The sequence below is a fragment of the Sphaerodactylus townsendi genome, linkage group LG05 (assembly GCF_021028975.2).
Source record: "Sphaerodactylus townsendi isolate TG3544 linkage group LG05, MPM_Stown_v2.3, whole genome shotgun sequence".
Lineage (NCBI taxonomy): Eukaryota > Metazoa > Chordata > Lepidosauria > Squamata > Sphaerodactylidae > Sphaerodactylus > Sphaerodactylus townsendi.
The window spans coordinates 135,842,513-135,862,154 of record NC_059429.1 but is presented as its reverse complement, the minus strand read 5'-3'; the positions used below and the strand labels follow the sequence as shown (position 1 = coordinate 135,862,154).

The following is a 19,642-nucleotide window of genomic DNA, read 5'->3' as shown; positions in this document are numbered from 1 at the left end:
GAGAGGTCTCAACTGCAACCGAGCTGGAAAGAGACGGCCCCCATTGCTGGCAGAAAAAAACGAACGGCACACATGTGGCCTCCACTTTCCTGCCAGCAGGCGAACAAAGAGGACCCGGGACGCAACAGCTTTGCAACCCAGCTGTCCGCCTGGGCTGAGTTTTGCGGCTCTCTTTTCGAAAGGGAGGGGGCGAGGTCGGCTCCCCAGTGAATCATCGGATCCTTAGAGACGCACGGACGACCCTGCCCTCCTCCCAAACCTCCCCTTCCTTCCTGGGGTCTGGCGGCAGCTGGGACGCAGCTGGGGTTTGGCTTTGCCATCAGGTGGGGATCAAATGACCCGGGTTCCAGCCTGCTACGGAAAATGGGGACGCTTCACTAATTGCCTGTTCAAGCCACACGCTGCTTTACGGGGCGGGCCGCTCAGGGCGGGCGAGATGCTGAGCCGGCGCGGACCCTGCGTACAATGTCGTACAAGCCACAAAGCCCTGCTTCCGTGAGTTGAATGTAACTCACACCTGCATGTGGCCCACGGTCTGCGCAGAGTCACACTTCCCTCTCGGGCCTCGTAAGAAGAAGAGTTTGGATTTGTACCGCACCTTTCTCTCCTGTAAGGAGGCTCAAGGTGGCTGACAAGCTCCTTTCCCTTCCTCTCCTCACAACAGACACCTTGTGAGGCAGGTGGGGCTGAGAGAGTCCTGAGAGAACTGTGACTAGCCCAAGGTCACCCAGCAGGAATGTAGGAGTGCGGAAACACATTAGTTCACCGGATAAGCCTCTGCCACTCAGGTATCAAACCCGGTTTTCCAGAATAGAATCCACCTGCAGCAGTGGCGTAGGAGCAGCAGTGGCGTAGGAGGTTAAGAGCTCGTGTATCTAATCTGGAGGAACCGGGTTTGATTCCCCGCTCTGCCGCCTGAGCTGTGGAGGCTTATCTGGGGAATTCAGATTAGCCTGTGCACTCCCACACATGCCAGCTGGGTGACCTTGGGCTAGTCACAGCTTCTCGGAGCTCTCTCAGCCCCACCCACCTCACGGGGTGTTTGTTGTGAGGGGGGAAGGGCAAGGAGATTGTCAGCCCCTTTGAGTCTCCTGCAGGAGAGAAAGGGGGGGATATAAATCCAAACTCTTCTTCTTCTTCTCTTAACCACTACACCACGCTGCCTCCTGTCCCCCACACCTGGTGCAACTCAGACATGCCAGCCCCCCCGACCTTGCAGAAAGCTCCCCCTTGACCCATCCTCTCCCACCCGCTGTCTGATCTTTTGACCTCTTGCCTCCAAATGCCCTGGAGTGTTCTACTGACATCTACAGACTTCTCGTCCTCTTTAGTTCTTTGCAATACAGATTCAGCCTTCCATGTGCCACCGAAACTGCTCTTATCAAAATCGGTCATCTCTTCACTGCCTGTCCAAGCCCAATTTCTAGAACAAGAAGAGTCTGGATTGATACCCCGCCTTTCTCTTTCCCATGTAGTACCTCATAGCTGGGCTTTGACGCTAGGTTGCCAACACCGGGTGGGGAAATTCCTGGACATTTGGAGTCAGGAAAGGGCAGAGTTTGGGGAGGGTTGGGATGCCACAGAATCCACGCTCCAACGTGGCCACTTCTAGGAGGGAAATTGACCCCCTGTTGGCCGGAGATCAGGTGTAATTCTAGAACAGGGGTGTCCAACTCTGCCGTTTCAGATGTTCGTGGACTGCATTCCCAACTGGTCATGCCAGCAGGGGCTGATGGGAACTGTAGTCCACGAACATCTGAAACACCAGAGTCGGACACCTCTGTTCTAGGAGAACTCCAGACCCGACCTGAGTTGGCGACCCTCCTCGATGCCCCTCTCTATTTGAATTCAGAAAATGTTGGGTGGAAGAATGGGAGGCCACGGCGATCTGAGAATGCTAAATGTGAGCTGGCGTTCTATTATTCAACCAAATCTAAGAAGGGTTCCGCCAACAAAGGAGGCCCAGAAGTGGTTGTTTAGGATAGGAGGTCTTCAAACTTGGCCGAGCAGAGCCCTTTCTTTAGTTTGGAAAATTAGTCGTTGCATGCTCCTTTCTCCCAGCGAGCCTTCATAAACCTTCAATCGGGTGCCCGAGACCAATGACTCCTGATCCCACAGTGACGGGCATGAGGTCACAGCCCAGAAAGGCCAACTTCTGGCCCTACGGCCACTCCCCTGGGGACCACGTGGCACTGCAATGAACCTTGTAGCCGGCCCCACATAGATTCTGTGACCTCCCCACCCAGACTACGACCAGCCCTTTCCCCAGTAACCAGACGTAACAGTATCCTTGGTCTTCAATAGCCTTGACTGTCTTGGCTCAGGTTAACAGGTGAGGTATTTTGGGGAGGACGCGGCCTCCTTTTTGCCGGCAGGAGGATGGGGTAGGGGTATTCCCTAGAGCCTGTCAGAGATGCACATTCCGGGGGGAGCAGATATGGTATGGCCTGCCCGGGGCGAGTGGGTGGCGAACTGTAGCTCGGCATAGCCTGTACGGTGAGCTCCCAGAGAGTAAATAGCACCAGATGGTCTGGCTAGCTGTCCTCCCCATCCCCATCCCCATCCACGCACACACACATACACACACACACACGCAAGAGGGCCCAGGTCAACAGAGAGTGGGAGTTGTCAGTGCTGTGGGAAGGTGGACGAGTGAACCAAACTTGTTAACATGAGACCAGAGGGCCCCGCTGCTTTCCAGACCTTTAGCACCTCACCCCGGAGACAACAGGAAGGGAACGCAAGACCGGCTCGCCCTGGTGACTCAGGGGGTCCGGCATAGCCCTCTGCCTCGGGAAAGGCCCCTGCAGCCCCATATTCAGGGGTTCCAGAGCTCCTGGCCACGTCACACCGTGGTCTCGTATTCCAGCAGCTCCTGAGAGGCCTCGACACTGCGGTACTGCAGGCGCGGCGTTGCCGGAGAGGTGTACTCCAGCGCCAGGATGGTCTTACGGAGGCGCCTGTCGATGAAATGGGCATCCCAGGCAGGATACTTCTTCCGAGGCAAGTCAATGCGGATGACAGGACCCTCTGTCCGTGGGGCACGGGCAATGGGGGTTGGGGGCACGCTGGGCCTGACCTGAAAGACTGGCACGCAGCTGTCTCGGTCGCCAGGCACCCCGTCCCTCTCAGCCCCTGTAGTCCTGGGTAAGGAACGCGGGGGGCTGGTGACGACGTCCACGGGGCCCCCCGCGGCACAGGGGACGGCCGTGCGCTCCTCGCTGCAAATGCAGCCGGGGTTCTGGGGCCTGAAAATGGTTCCGTTGGGGTGCAAGAGGCAATAGTAGATGAACATGAAGAAGACCCCTAAGGCGAAGCTGGAGGTGACCACGCAGACGATGATTAAGGCGTTGGATTCGGGGAACCCGCGTGTATCCCGCTGCCAGTACCAGAGCCCCGTGAGGGCAGCGTTCTCCATCAGGGTGATGATGTAGTAGATGGACATGCGGCACCGGCTCCGGCCTTCCTTGACGTTGAACCAGCAGAAGATGTAGATGATGCCCACCACCATGTTGTAGATTATCTCCTCCCACTTGGACATGCAGAAATCCGTCTCGCCCTGGATGATCCAGAAGGTCATGATGCACCAGTGGGTGACGATGAAGATGCCGAAGTAGAGCTGGAACACGGAGGCGAAGAGGGCGAAGGCGATGGCTCGGGCGGCGATCGTGAAGAGGTGCCAGAGGATCTGCACCACGGCCCCCTTGTAGGACATGGGCAGCTTGTCTTCCCGGGAGTCCCGCAGCACCTTCTGGTAGGAAGCAAGAGTCCACGCTAGCGAGACCAGCGAGGCTGAAGCGGAGAGGCCTATTCGAGCAGGGAGAGAGAGAAAAGGGAAGCAGGGAATTAAGGGGAGAGAAATGGTCTCATTGAAGGGCGGATAGAGGCGAGGAACATTAGAACCGGAGCTGGAGAGAAAAATATGTATGTTATAGAACAGTGATGGCAAACCTTTTCGAGACCGAGTGCCCAATTTGCAACCCAAAACCCACTTATTTATCGCAAAGTGGCAACACGGCAATTCAACCTGAATACTGAGGTTTTCGTTTAGAAAAAAACGGTTGTCCCCGAGGCGTGAATTACTCAGGAGTAAGCTTGGTGGTAGCCGGTGGCTTTGCTTTGAAGCAACCGTGCAACTCTTCCAACGGGTGAATCACGACCCTAGGAGGGTTTACTCAGAAGCAAGACCCATTGCCAACAACCGAGCTTACTCCCAGGTAAAGGATCGCACTTTAGTACTTTGCATGAAAATCAGTGGGGTTTAACAGTGCTTAACAGGGTTGCCTACACTGCTTTCCCAAAACTAGGTCTTAGGTTTAATGCTAATAATCGCGCCCAGTGGCCCAGGCCAGCCTAGATATGTGTGTGTGTGTGTGGGGGGGGACTCTGTTTGCATGTGCCCACAGAGAGGGCTCTGAGTGCCACCTCTGGCACCCATGCCATAGGTTCACCACCACTGTTATAGAAGCTTGTACTTCTGAAATTCAGACAGCTTAAAAGCACCAGTAGGTTAACAAATGTAGTGTTGTGAACAAACAACAACCTTGTGTGCTCTGGACTCTAACACAATTTTCATTAAAAAAAATAAGTCAGTTTAGGGAAACTGCAGCTACGTGCAACTAATTTTAGCTATAGACAAAGCTCTTAGAATTTGGCAGAGTCGGAAAAACCTATTAATAAAAAGAGTGTGTCTTAACTACATCAAATTGCACCTGTTAACTAGATGGTACAATTTAAAGTCTGAAGCAACGGGGTCAATGCTACATTGTGATGTATGTTATAGAAGCAAAACAGAACGACGGTGGTTATACCGTGTTTCCCCGAAAACAGGACAGTGTCTTATATCAATTTTTGCTCCCAAAGATGCGCTATGTCTTATTTTCAGGGGATGTCTTATTTTTCCGTGTTCTGTTCGTCGGGCATGCTTCCAAACAAAAACTTTGATACGTCTTACTTTCGGGGTATGCCTTATATTTCGCACTTCAGCAAAACCTCTACTACGTCTTATTTTCCGGGGATGTCTTATATTCAGGGAAACAGGGTAGGATCAAGATATAATAAGAACACGTGTTGAGGCAAATCTTTAGAGGAGGCTATCGAACGAATCGCTGACCGTTTCTGCACAAACCCACAAAACCGCTTGCAAAACATTTGTAAAATGTTTTTGATCCCCCCCCCCTCCCCAATTTGTCTGCATTCACACTTCCGAAACGATTTCTGGCCACCATTTTGTGATCGTTCCTTTGCCGGGGGCTGAAGGGGGATTCTCTGTGGATTCGATGCTACATTGCTTCAAAGACTCGTGCCGGGATTCTCATAGGTTGTGTACGCAAGGCTTCAAAGATTCAACCCCCCCCCCCCAAATAAAAAAGAATGACAAAAATAAACAGGCGAGCCAACAGAGCAGGCTCAGAAAATGGCGCTGAGAAGGAAGCCTGCCACAGAATATGCTGCCACAGGAGGTGGTGATGGCCACTAACCTGGATAGCGTTAAAAGGGGCTTGGACAGATTTATGGCGGAGAAGTCGATCTATGGCTACCAATCTTGATCCTCCTTGATCTGAGATTGCAAAGGCCTTAGCAGACCAGGTGCTCAGGAGCAGCAGCCGCAGAAGGCCATTGCTTTCACCTCCTGCACGTGAGCTCCCAAAGGCACCTGGTGGGCCGCTGCGAGTAGCAGAGAGCTGGACTAGATGGACTCTGGTCTGATCCAGCTGGCTCGTTCTTATGTCCTTATGTTCTTAAGTCCACGGACTGCAGAGAGGTGTGGGAATGTTTTAAAGCTCTCTTCCTGAAAATGTTTTGGCAAAAGAATCACTAAAATACAGGATGTATTTAAGACGTTTTGAGAATGCAAATAAAATGTTTTTTGGGGGGGAAACTATGCAGAACTCCTCCGGGAAACATTTTGTTTCCTGCCACAAAATATGTTGGTATGTGCAGAAAGGGACAATGTTAATCACTTGTTGACGATCTGTGAGTCATTGTCAGATTCAGTGGTATAATAAAAACGTGAGTCACTGTCAGATTCAACAGTATAATCAAAATTGTGTTTCCCCTTAGGAAATGGTGTATTTTCTATTATTTTATAATAAAGCCAAATATTCTGTCACACCACAATGTTATGAAATAGAATAATTCACACTCACACTGACTCATTTGCTATTTTAGATAGTCTAGTGTCCCGACGCGAATTCTCCTTATCGTATCATTATGTTCCGTGTTGCCAGTTTTTTGATATGAAAATAGTTGGAAGTTTGAAAAAAAGAAAAGTTTGGAGGGCAAGCAAGATGGACTGGACATATAGGATGCCTCAACAACAACCCCCCCCCCCCCGGAACATCCTTGTCTTACGAACCCTACGGAGCTGGATAAGGTCCCACAGGAATATGGATATGAAGCAGTCTGAGGAATGCATGCCACCCCTCCCTCCCTCCCTCCCCTCCCCTCCCCTCCCTTCCCCCTCCCTCCCTCCCCTCCCTTGCATGCCACCCCTCCCCCTCCCTTCCTATGCTAGGGCAGGTGGGCCATGTCCAGATGCCGGGCCCCCTCCCTCCCCTTCCTTGCATGCCACCCCTCCCTCCCTCCCCTCCCTTGCATGCCACCCCTCCCCCTCCCTTCCTATGCTAGGGCGGGTGGGCCATGTCCAGATGCTGGGGCCCCTCCCTCCCCTTCCTTGCATGCCACCCCTCCCTCCCTCCCCTCCCTTGCATGCCACCCCTCCCCCTCCCTTCCTATGCTAGGGCGGGTGGGCCATGTCCAGATGCTGGGCTCCCTCCCTCCCCTTCCTTGCATGCCACCCCTCCCTCCCCTCCCTTGCATGCCACCCCTCCCCCTCCCTTCCTATGCTAGGGCGGGTGGGCCATGTCCAGATGCCGGGCCCCCTCCCTCCCCTTCCTTGCATGCCACCCCTCATTCCCTCCCTCCCTTCCCTTCCCTTGCATGGCCCCTCTCCCTCCCCTCTCTCCGTGGGTGGGCCCTTCATTCCATCCCCTCCCTCCCTCCCCTTCCCTTCCCTTGCATGCCACCCTTCCCCCTCCCTTCTACTCCCCAGATAGGGGAGTAGAATTTGACACCCAGTAGCTAAAGGCTCAACTGGGGGCCAGGCCATTGCCTCCCTGTCTAGGTTGGGGTCTTCCTGGGTGCGTTCGGGCCACCTGCCAGGCCTGGGTCTGAACCAGCCAATCAGCTCCTGCGTTCCCACTGGTCTCCGCTCACCTTGCAGTGGCTCGATGTACCTCTGCTGCACCATGATGCTCAGCTGCAGCACCAGCTGTGGGGCACTCTTGAGGAAGGTCTCCAACAGCCGCAGCATGCTGATGTCAGCGCTCTCGAACATCATCCTCCAGTAGAAATGGCGCCGACGATGCTCCGACTGCCAGCGGCTCTGGAGCCCCAGGTACAGGGCTCTGAGGTACCTGCCAGGAACGGGGAGAGAAGAAGGGCCATTATGCATGGAACGCTTGCCCGGGGGCTTTTTGCTGCGCAGTGGGGTTTGTTTGTTTGTTTGTTTGTTTGTTTAATTTGATATACCGCCCCATCCCCGAAGGGATCTGGGCGGTATACAACATAAAATCACATAAAATCATCATAAACATCCATAATTATAATAAAAACAGCAGTTATAATATCCCAAGATGGCACCCCACCTGAACCTAATCCTCTTAGGAGGAGGGGGGAGGGGTAGTGGGTCCCGATGGTATTAGGGACCCATAGATCTTGATAATGGGTCCCACTAATATTGGGATCTCCAACCTGGGAGGGGGCACACTCAGCGGCTGGTTTCTCCAAAAGCCCGGTGGAACAACTCGGTCTTACAGGCCCTGTGGAAATCCCCAAGGTCCCGCAGGGCCCGGACAGCTAGAGGGAGAGTGTTCCACCAGGCAGGGGTCAGAGCCGTAAAGGCCCTGGCCCAAGTGGAGGCTAGCCACATCATTGAGGGGCCAGCTGCATCATTGAGGGGCCAGCCGCATCATTGAGGGGCCAGGGATCTCCAGTAAATTGGCCTCTGCCGAGCGGGGTATCCTCGTGGTTCTCTGCTTACACGCGAGGAGGCACCCTACTTCCTGCTTCTTGACTTGCCTGCTGAACTCTCCTGGGTCTGCTTTTTTAAAAATTTATTCATTCATTCATTCATTCATTCATTCATTCATTCATTTATTTATTTATTTCAACTCACTCTGAAAGGCACACTGTCGCAAGATGGTTGTGAAACCCCATGCGTTACACCACAGGTGTCAAACTCGCAGCCCTCCAGATGTTATGGACTGCAGTTCCCATCACCCCCTGCCAGCATGATGCTGGCAGGGGATGATGGGAACTGTAGTCCATACCATCAGGAGGGCCGCGAGTTTGACACCTGTGCGTTACACTGACAGCTGTTCATGTTCAGTTGTGTAGGGGAAATAGCAGGTGATATATTTTAAAATACACTCGGTCTCTGTGTGTAGATTGCTGTCTAGTTATAGCCAACGTATGGCTGCCCTGTAGAGTTTTCAAGGCAAAAGGCTAGCAGAGGTGGTTTGCCATTGCATTTGTCTGCAGAATGACGGAGGACTTCCTCGGGGTCTCCCATCCAAATTCTAACCAGGTGCCAACACTGCTGAGCTTCTGAGAAAATCTGATGAAATTGCGCTCACTTGGCCATGCAGGTGTAACGAACGAGTAAGGTCCAGTCAAAAGCAACCGTGTTAAGTTCTTTATTGAGCTGGCATTCTTAGTCAGATACAAGCAATGCGAGAACTAACCCCCCAAAACTCAAACAGTCACTTATACGGGCATCAGACAAGCTCCCGCCAAAAGAAGATAAACAATTCAGGTTCTCACACAGAATCTCACACAGACAGTTTCACACAGGCAAGCTAGCGAAAGCAAGATAAGAGATTCCCGTTCCCGGGCGTTCCGCCAGAAACCCCAGCAGGAACTTTTCCAAGGTTGAACTGCAACCTTACATTAGGTCAGGCATAGCAGGCAGAGGCGTAGCTCCAAGGGGACAGGGGGCTCATGCTGCACTGGGCATGCACCCCTGTGGGGGTGTGGCGAGGGTGTTCCAGGGGCGTGGTGTGGCATTCCAGGGCAGGGCGGGGGCAGACGGAGGTGTGGCAGGGCGGAGGATGCGCCAGTGCCCCGGGCGCTGTCCCCCCTCGCTCCGTCCCTGCTAGCAGGTTTTTATTCTAGCCCATAGGTGTCAAACTCGGAGCCCTCCAGATATTATGGACTACAGTTCCCATCATCCACTGCCAGCGTCATACTGCAGCGTCCATAACCTCTGGAGGGCCGCGGGTTCGACACCTATGTTAGCATAAGCTTTAGACCAGAATCCAGTTTGTTACCACCTGTCACGATTCTAGGGAGCTCCCCAAAAGGCATTAATAACAATATGTCCGCAACGCTTTTAGAATATTCAGTATGTTTCCCCACAGTGACGGCCCTCTTGTGGTTTTATGTTGCTGGGGTGGGGGTGCAATTTCAGCAAGGTTGGAAAGATGACGAAATGCCAAGATCAGATCGTGGCGCAAAAAAACAGTAGTTGTGGTCCCAGCGATTATTGGCACGTTGGCTGCCATACAAAAAAATGGCACTTGGACCATCTACATACTGATAAAATCTCCATCTGTCAGTTACAAAAGGCTACACTGCTTGGATCTGCACATATACTGTGCTGATAGATTACAACATCCTAGGTTCTTGGGAAGAACCTGATGCATATTTAAAGCCAGCATGGGCTGAAGTAGTAGTAGTAGTAGTAGTAGTAGTAGTAGTAGTAGTAGTAGTAGTAGTAGTAGTAGTAGTAGTAGTAGTAGTAGTAGTAGTAGTAGTAATGATAATGATGATGATGATGATGATGATGATGATGATGATGATGATGATGATGATGATGATGATGATGATGATAGGAACTGCACATATTCTACGCAAATACCTCTAATATCCTAGGTCCTTGGGAAAGACTCGATATTCAGAGATGAATTCCAGACACTTGTGCTGTGTTGTTATGTGTATAATAATAATAATAATAATAATAATAATAATAATAATAATAATAATAATAATAATAATAATAATAATAATAATAATAATATAGCAGTCCCCAGTGACAGCAGGGTCATTGAAAAAGTACGCGAGAAGGTCACTAGATACCGCAATTTAAAAATCGAGCTTCAGCGTCTATGGCACAAACCAGCTGAGGTCATCCCAGTGGTAATCGGCATGCTGGGTGCCATCCCGAAAACACTAGGGCAGCACTTGAAACATCTTCGAACTGACAAAATTAACATCTGTCAAATTCAGAAGGCAGCCCTGCTGGGATCTGCACAAACCCTACGCTGATACATTACAACTTCCTAGGCCTCTGGGTGAGGCTCGAATTGTAATGAAGGCCAACAACCAGCTAAAGATCTGGCAGCTGTGAAATCTACAACAACAACAACAAACAAACAACAACAACATAGCAGTCCCTGGTGATAGCAGGGTCATTGAAAAAGAACACGAGAAGGTCACTAGATACTGCGATTTGAAAATCGAGCTTCAGCGTCTATGGCACAAACCAGCTGAGGTCGTCCCAGTGGTAATCGGCACGCTGGGTGCCATCCCGAAAACACTAGGGCAGCACTTGAAACATCTTCGAACTGACAAAATTAACCTCTGTCAAATCCAGAAGGCAGCCCTGCTGGGATCCGCACGAACACTACACCGATACATTACAACTTCCTAGGCCTCTGGGTGAGGCTTGAATTGTAATGAAGGCCAACAACCAGCTAAAGATCTGGCAGCTGTGAAATCTACAACAACAACAACAAACAACAACAACATAGCAGTCCCTGGTGATAGCAGGGTCATTGAAAAAGAACACGAGAAGGTCACTAGATACCGCGATTTGAAAATCGAGCTTCAGCGTCTATGGCACAAACCAGCTGAGGTCGTCCCAGTGGTAATCGGCACACTGGGTGCCATCCCCAAAACACTAGGGCAGCACTTGAAACATCTTCGAATTGACAAAATTAACATCGGTCAAATCCAGAAGGCAGCCCTGCCGGGATCCGCACGAATACTACGCTGATATATTACAACTTCCTAGGCCTCTAGGTGAGGCTCAAATTGTAATGAAGGCCAACAACCAGCTAAAGATCTGGCAGCTGTGAAATCTACAACAACAAACAACAACAACAATCATAACAACAACAACAACTATTATTATTATTATTATTAACAACAACAACAACAACAACAACAATAACAATAATACCCATCCACAACAGATCTCAGGTCCCTGATCTACCTTTCTGATACCCCAGAGAACATCTGTCTTGTCAAGATTAAGTTTCAGCTTCATCCAGCAAATTACTAACTTTATGTTCCATTTCTGAACTCCAGCAAGTTTCCTCGGAATTAGGCCGCGCCATTTTGTGATCCGCATTGCCCTGTCGAATTGCACAAAATGGCACGGCCTAATTCCGAGGAAACTTGCTGGAGTTCAGAAATGGAATATAGGCTATACCCCCCTCTTCCAACAGGTAAAATAGACCCCAGATTTTGAGAGGGAGGGGGGGCAGATTGTAGAAACAGTGCAGGAGGGAACGCTCCCCCTCCCAGTGCACCAGGGCTCTGATTTATAATGTTTTCCCTCGAGGCTGCCATTAAAAACCAAAACAGCCACAGGCAAAATGTCCGTTCCTGCTGTCTCCGTCAGAGCCACAGAAGCCAATAAAAGCCTTGACCGTCATGACTCATTTCAGTCGCCTTTCTTGTCTACTTAACCTTATTTATGTCTGCACCTTTCTCCCCCGTGGGGATCCGAGGTGGCTGACATAATCCTCCTGTCTTCCCTTTCATTCTCACAACAACCCTGTGAGGTAGGTTAGTCTGAGAATTTGTCACCCGGTCGGCAGAGGGAGGCTTTGGACCTGGTTCTCCCTGATCCCAGCCTGACACTGTTAAATTGGTTTCAGTGATGTCTCAGTCGCAGCTCACAGCTAACGTCAGCCGGATCGGGGCCTCAATATATAGCCAACTTCTGGGAGTACAATTTACAAGTTAACAAGGATGGGTAATTAATCCGCCAAAGCCCGGTCCCCAGACATAGTCCTCTGCAGCTACAAAGTTAACAACATTTCTAATTACCTCAGCATTGGCACAACACTGTAAAAATTCAAATTTCTGAGCTGTCGGAGGGGGAAAAAACAGATCCTTTGATTAAGAAAAGAGAAAAGTCACTTTGATGTGTTAGATCAATGCAGGAGGCAGCTGAGAAGATAAAGAAGGACTTTGGGTCGGCTTCCACTCTAGTGGGACATAATTGTTCATCCTAAAATCTACACCACCAGCTCTGCTTTAGTGCAAATGTTAATATAGCTCCCCTGGTTGGTTTTCTTGTCTTGGCTTTCATAATGGCTGAAAGAGGGGTCACGTGATGTCCAAATTTCACAGAGGGGGGCTAAAGGCAGCCCGAACCTCTGCATGGGTGAAAAGGGAAAGTTGCCTTTGATTATCCAGCACCCATTGGCAGTGGTGGGATCCAAAATTTTTAGTAACAGGTTCCCATGGTGGTGGGATTCAAACTGTGGCGTAGCGCCAATGGGGCTGGGTGGGGCACGACGGGGGCGTGGTCGGGCATCCTGGGGCGGGGCATTGCTGGGCGGGGCTGTGGCAAGGACGCAGCCGCTGCGCCGGTCCTTGGGCGGGAAACGAATGCACGCAGGCGCAGGCTGCCATGCACGTCGGTGCACCTCCTGCTAGACTGCTTCCAGTTCTGCGCGCTACTGCCAGGAGAGCATTGACTAAAGGCATGCAAAATCAAATGCCAAAATCACCCGTAGTACCTCTCGGCACACACAAATAATGAGTAACCTACTCTCGGGAACCTGCGAGAACCTGCTGGATCCCACCTCTGCCCATCGGTTCAGCTGATGCTCCGGTCACCGGTTCTCGGCTGTTTGGGCCATCGGCTTCCCTATATTACTTCCTAACAGCGCAATCAGGTCTTTGTGCTGCCGCAGTTTCTGTTGCTCACCAGAGCCTGACAGCGGAGGGGGTTTTGAGGGCTAAGAAAAAAAAAGATTGATATTGTGCTATTGCACATTAATATTCTGACAATCGAACAAGCGGCTGGATGGTTTTCGAAGAGTTTTTTAAAAAAACATTTGCAACTTGGAATTGGGCACTCGTGCGCCAACAATCAATCGCCACCGTTCCTGAATTCCCAGCTCTCGTTTTACATTAAAAAAGTAGTTTCTAGCCTTTTTAATTGAGGAGGTACAATAAAAGTTGGGGTTTTTCTCTACTTCGAGGAGTTTCGACACAGCTTACGAACTCCTTTTCCTTCCCCTCCCCCACAACAAACACCTTGGGAAGTAGATGGGCTAAGAGAGTTCTGAGAGAACTGTGACTGCCCCAAGGCCCCCCAGCAGGCTTCATGTGGAGGAGCGGGGAATTTAACCCGGTTCTCCAGATTAGAGCCCGCCACTCGTAACCATTACACACGCTGGCATAAAGTGAAAACTCTGCAGTTTGGTGTCGTCGTTAAGAGTGCCAGAACACATCTGGCAGACCCTGACTTGTGCCGTGGAAGTTTGCTAGAGTGAGCTTGGGCCAGTCACATGCTCAGTCTAACCTACCCTGCAGGATTGTTGTTAGAATAAAATGGAGAAGAGGAGAATAATGAAAGCCACTTTGGAGCCCCTCTGAGGAGAAAGGCAGGGTGCAGAGTCCTAGAGCACAGGTGTCAAACCCGCGGCCCTCCAGATGTTATGGACTACAGTTCCCATCATCCCCTGCCAGCATGATGCTGGCAAGGGATGATGGGAACTGTAGTCCATAACATCTGGAGGCAAATGAGATTATTACCTATGCCCTAAACGTGGTGGCGGAGCCTTTGGCACTCCGGATATTATGGACTACAATTCCCATCAGCTACCCAGCATGGCCAATTGGCCGTATGGCAGGTAATAAAGTATGATCCTAGATGCCGGTCGCCACCAGCATAACCCCTAGAGGGTTATTTTTTGCATTTTTAAAAAATGGTACCTATAGTTGTGCAGTTGCTCTATCATGATTGATTGTCACAATCTCTGCATCTGGGAACGCAGAGATTGTGACAATCAATCATTGGAGTGCAACTGCATAATTATAGGTAACATTTTTTTTAAAAAAGCTAAAAATAACCCTCTGGTGGTTCTGTGGGGAGGGAGGGAATGCCAGACAAACGATGGCTCACAGTTTAGAAGCCGCTGCAACCAGTAAATCAGTCATTTAATCAGATAATTCAGTCAGAAATAAATGCTGCGCTGGCTTTTTATGAAAAACCCCGTTCTTTATTGTTTGTTCCAGTAACCCTTATTGATATAAATGGTTGCCGGTCTGTCTCAGTGACGTCTCACACATGCTCAGGTTGTGGCTGGCGGGTGGGTGGGGGGAACAAGGGGAAAACCTGTTCATCATGCTCTGAAGTCCTTTGGTGGGAACCAAACAGACCAGGTAATCAGCTCACATCTGACTGTTACAATCAGTGGTGGGATCCAAAAATTTTAGTAACAGGTTCCCATGGTGGTGGGATTCAAACAGTTGCGTAGCGCCAATGGAGTAGGGCTGGGTACTTGGGGCATGGCCAAGGGGCGGGGCATTAATAATTTCTCTGCTATTTACTGTAAAAAACTCTTGCTGTAAAAAAAAAGGAAGTTCCTGAAGTCCAGCTGGTGATAACGTCCATCGTTTTAAAGCTCATTACCATAGCGAGTCCTATCGTCTGCCTTAGCAAGAGAAACAACTACTTGGCCTCTGGTGACACCTGTCAGGCTCACTTAATACTTTCAAATCGCAGATTTTTGTTTCTAGAAATCAAAAGAAGGAGACTTTCCTTCAACAAGGAACTTGACCATATTTCTAAAACATGTTTTCAAAACAGCCCAACAGGGAGAATGATCCCGTTTTCTACCTTCGCTAACCAGCCACATAGGAAACAACAGGACTTTATGATTTTTGGAGACCCAATTAGTAACCCCCTCTTGGCACACACAAATAATTAGTAACCCACTCTCGGGAACTGGTGAGAACCTGCTGGATCCCACCTCTGGTTACAATCAAACACATGAAGTTTGAGGGCTGAAGATTTAGAATTATAGAATCATGGAACTGGAAGAAACCACAAAGGGCCATCGAGTCCAACCCCCTGCAGGAACACACAATCAAAGCACTCCTGATAGATCAGTGGTTCTCAACCTTCCTAATGCCGCGACCCTTTAATACAGTTCCTCATGTTGTGGTGACCCCCAACCCTAACATTTATGCATTTTACAGATGGAGAACACTGATGCAGAGAGTCTTAGGCGACCCCTGTGAAAGGGCCGTTTGACCCCCAAAGGGGTCCCAACCCCCAGGTTGAAAACCACTGTGATATATGATCATCCAACCTCCGTTTAAAAACCTCCAAAGAAGGAGACTCCACCACACTCTGAATTTCATTTGTCAAACAGCCTGACAGTCAGGATGTTTTTCCTGATGTTTGGGTGCAATCTCGTTTCCTTCACCTTGAACCCATGACTCCTGGTCCTAGTCTCTGGAGCAGCAGAAAACGAGCTTGCTCCCTCACCAACATGACATCCCTTCAAATATCTACATGCAGTGGTGGGATCCAAAAATGTTAGTAACAGGTTCCCATGGTGGTGGGATTCAAACTGTGGCGTGGCACCAATGGGGCTGGGCGGGGCATGGCCAGAGCGTGGCCGGGCATTCCTGGGCAGGGCGCTGTAGTAGCAAGGACGCATTTCGTCGGAATCCTTAGAAGCAGATGCACGCATGCGCAGGCTGCCACGCATGCGCTGATTAAACTATGCTAGACTGCTCCAAGTTCTGCGCGCTACTGCTGAGAGGAGGGGCGTAACTAAGGCAAAAATCACGTGGCAAAATCACCCATTAGTAACCCCCTCTCGGCACACACACATAATTAGTAACCTACTCTCGGGAACCTGTGAGAACCTGCTGGATCCCACCTCTGTCTACATGGCTATCATGTCACATCTTCTTTTCACCAAACTAAACATCCCCAGCTCCCTAAGTCTCTCCTCATAGGGCATGGATTCCAGACCTTTGACCATTTTGGTTGCCCTCCTCTGGACCCGTTCCAGGTTGTCAATATCCTTCTTGAATTGCGGTGCTCAGAACTGCACACAATATTCCAGGTGACGTTTAACCAGTGCAGAATAAAGAGGTACAATTACATCCCCCGATCTTGACACTATACTCCTATTGATACTATAGAACAGCGATGGCGAACCTTTTCGAGACCGAGTGCCCAAATTGCAACCCAAAACCCACTTATTTATCGCAAAGCGCCAACACGGCAATTTAATCTCAATGCACAGGAGTTTCGAAGTTAATAAAAAATGGTTGAAATCTAAAGTGTAGACACTAAGGAGTAAAGTGGTAGTCAGCTTGGAAACCCCAACTGTGCAGCTCTTCCAGCAGGTGAATCACGACCCTAAAGTAAGGATTTACTCTGAAGCAATGGCCCATTTGCAGCAAACCCAAGAGCTTACTCCCGGAAGTAAAGGATACGCACTATAGTTCTTGGCATGAAGATCAGTGGGAGTTTAATGCTTAACAGGGTTACTTACACAGCTTCCTCCAAAGGCCTGGGTCTTGGGTTTAATTAACAATAAATGGGCCCAGTGAAAGCTAGACCAGCCTAGATGTTTGGGGGGAGGGGTGATTTCCCCCCCACATGACGAATTGTATTTGTGCGTGCCCACAGAGAGGGCTCTGAGTGCCACCTCTGGCACCCGTGCCATAGGTTCGCCACCACTGCTATAGGAGTATCTTGACACTATATTCCTCTATAATTCCCGAAGCCTAAAGAAAGCCCCAAATATTCTGAGATAAAGTATAGTCCGGCGCACTCTCTTTTTTGAACTGTGACCCATCCAAAGCCAGGCTGATTTTGGAGTCTATCAAAACTAGGACCAGGAATCAGGACAGACAGCTTCTACTCTAGAGCTGTGGCGATGCTGAACTCCGCGGCTTCGTGGTGATGTGTTTGGGGCTGTGTAGGGATGGGTGGAAGAAGGGGAAAGTAAAAGGATGGATTATAGGTCACAGAATTGTGTACGCCGAGGGAATGCTGCTGTATATTTAGTTGTGCATGTACAATGACAATAAAATGCTTATGCTTATGCTTACACAGCCCAGAATCACATTGGTTTTCTTGGTTGCTGCATCACACTGCTGACTCATGTTCAGTTTGTGGTCTACTAAGACTCCCAGATCCCTTTCGAATGTAGCGTTGTCAAGCTAAGTGTCCCCCATCCTATATTTGTGCATTTCATTTTTTTCTACCGAAGCATAGTATCTTACATTCATCTCTGTTGAAATTCACAGAATCAAGACAGTGACTAATGGACACCACCCAGACAAAAGATGCCACCACGATGATGATGGAGATAGTCTGGTATCTGGGGAGAACTCTATTGTATAAATTGTTTTTACCATAGAGTTTTGCCTCAAAACTAGAGTGTTTCCCAATCATCACCTATGTCAGTGATGGCGAACCTTTTCGAGACCGAGTGCCCGAATTGCAACCCAAAGCCCACTTATTTATCGCAAAGTGCCAACACGGCAACTCAACCCGAATACTGAGGTTTTCGTTTAGAAAAAACGGTTGGCTCCGAGGCGTGAGTTACTCAGGAGTAAGCTTGGTGGTAGTCGATGGCTTTGCTTTGAAGCAACCGTGCAACTCTTCCAATGGGTGAATCACGACCCTCGAATTTTACTCAGAAGCAAGCCCCATTACCAGCAACTGAGAGCATACTCCCATGTAAAGGATCACGCACCAGATTCTTTTACGCGAATCAGTAGGAGTTCAACAGCTTTAATGTAGAAGTTGCACCTACACTGATTCCACGAGCTGGGTCTTAGGATTTTAGTGCTAATCATTGGAATTTGGTAGCCCAAACCAACCTAGATGTGTGTGTGTATGTGTGTATTATTGTGTATGTGTGTGTAGTAGTAGTATTGTGTGTGAGTTCACATGTATTGTATTGTGTAGTATTATTATTGTAGGGGATTCACGCAGTGAACAAACATGCGTGCCCACACAGAAGGCTCTGGAATTCACCACCTCTGGTACCGATGCCATAGATTCGCCACTACAATATATATAAAAGGTCTCCAATTCCATGTCCTGCAGAGTAACGCTCATTTAATAGTCTGGAGAAGAGAAGGTGAAGGGGTGACATGTTGAAGATGAAGCAAGCTTGTTTTCTGCTGCTCCAGAAACTAGGACCAGGAGTCATGGGTTCAAGGTACAGGATAAGAGATTCCACCTAAACATCAAGAAGAACTTCCTGACCCTAAGGGCTGTTCGGCAGTGGAATTCAGTGCCTCGGAGAGCGGTGGAGTCTCCTTCTTTGGAGGTTTTCAAAGAGAGGCTGGACGAACGTATGTCGAGAGTGCTTTGATTGTGTGTTCCTGCTTTGCTGGGGGTTGGACTGGATGGCCCTTGTGGTCTCTTCCAACTCTATGATTCCATGAACCGGAGACCTTTTGCATGCGAAGCAGAGGCTCATACACATGCCTTAGATTGAATCTTGATCTAACAAAGCCAGCCTAGTCTACTCAGACCGGCAGTGGCTCTCTGGAGTCTCTGGCAGAGGTCTTTCAAGTCACCTACTACCTGGTCCAGAGGTGGGATCCAGCAGGTTCTCACAGGTTCCCGAGAGTGGGTTACTAATCATTTGTGTGTGCCGAGAGGGGGTTACTAATGGGTGATTTTGCCACGTGATTTTTGCCTTAGTTACGCCCCTCCTCTCAGCAGTAGCGCGCAGGACTTGAAGCAGTCTAGCAGGAGGTGCACCGGCGTGCGTGGCAGCCTGCGCCTGCGTGCATTCGTTTCCCGCCCAAGGACCGGCCACAGCCCTGCCCAGGAATGCCCCGCTGCCGGAATGCCCAGCCACGTCCCCGTCGTGCCCCACCCAGCTCCATTGGCACTACGCCACAGTTTGAATCCCTCCACCATGGGAACCTGTTACTAAAATTTTTGGATCCCACCACTGACCTGGTCCCCTCCAACTGGAGATGATTGGGATGGAACTTGGGGCTTTCTGCATGCCAGGCCATGGCTAACCCCACAACATCCTGGTAGATGAAAAGCAGCTTGAAGAAGAACAAGGAGGAGTAGGAGGAGTAGGAGTAGTTTGGATTTCTATCCCCCCTTTCTCTCCTGTAGGAGACTCAAGGTGGCTTACAATCTCCTTTCCCTTCCCCCCACACAACAAACACCCTGTGAGGTGGGGCTAAGAGAGCTCCGAAAAGCTGTGACTAGCCCAAGGTCACCCATCTGGTGTATGTTGGACTGCACAACCTAATCTGGTTCACCAGATTAGCCTCTGCAGCTTAAGTAGCAGAGTGGGGCAATCAAACCCGGTTCTCCAGATTAGAGCGCACCTGCTCTTAGCCACTACACCACGCCGGCTCTCGAGGAGTTCCGAGGAAGGAATTCCAAGAAGCCTTTGCCGGAATGAGCCTTCACCGGCCACCTCGCAAAACACCCGTTGCGCGATGCGCACGGGGCGTTTTGCTCGACGACGAGCGAGGTTCGTCGCCCTGATCAAACGCACCCCAGAGCGAGGCAGGAGCAGCTGGTCCGACAGAGACA

General features: G+C 50.0%; 1 protein-coding gene across 1 annotated transcript; it reads right to left on the bottom strand.

Annotated features, from left to right (window-relative positions):
• Window positions 1-1,240: 1,240 nt before the first annotated feature.
• Window positions 1,241-7,412, bottom strand: XKR7 (XK related 7). The gene is made up of 2 exons (XM_048497702.1): window positions 7,219-7,412; window positions 1,241-3,807 (listed from the first exon to the last, which is right to left on the bottom strand). The coding sequence occupies exons 1-2, from the start codon at window positions 7,340-7,342 to the stop codon at window positions 2,846-2,848; spliced, it is 1,086 nt and encodes a 361-aa protein (XP_048353659.1). The 5' UTR covers window positions 7,343-7,412; the 3' UTR covers window positions 1,241-2,845.
• Window positions 7,413-19,642: the final 12,230 nt, after the last annotated feature.

Bases quoted from the DNA above. Each gene is read 5' to 3' on its own strand.
- XKR7 (XM_048497702.1), bottom strand. From the start codon at position 7,342: ATGATGTTCGAGAGCGCTGACATCAGCATGCTGCGGCTGTTGGAGACC. The intron at 3,808-7,218 runs GTGAGCGGAGAC...CTGCTCGAATAG, and splicing joins GTACATCGAGCCACTGCAAG to GCCTCTCCGCTTCAGCCTCG.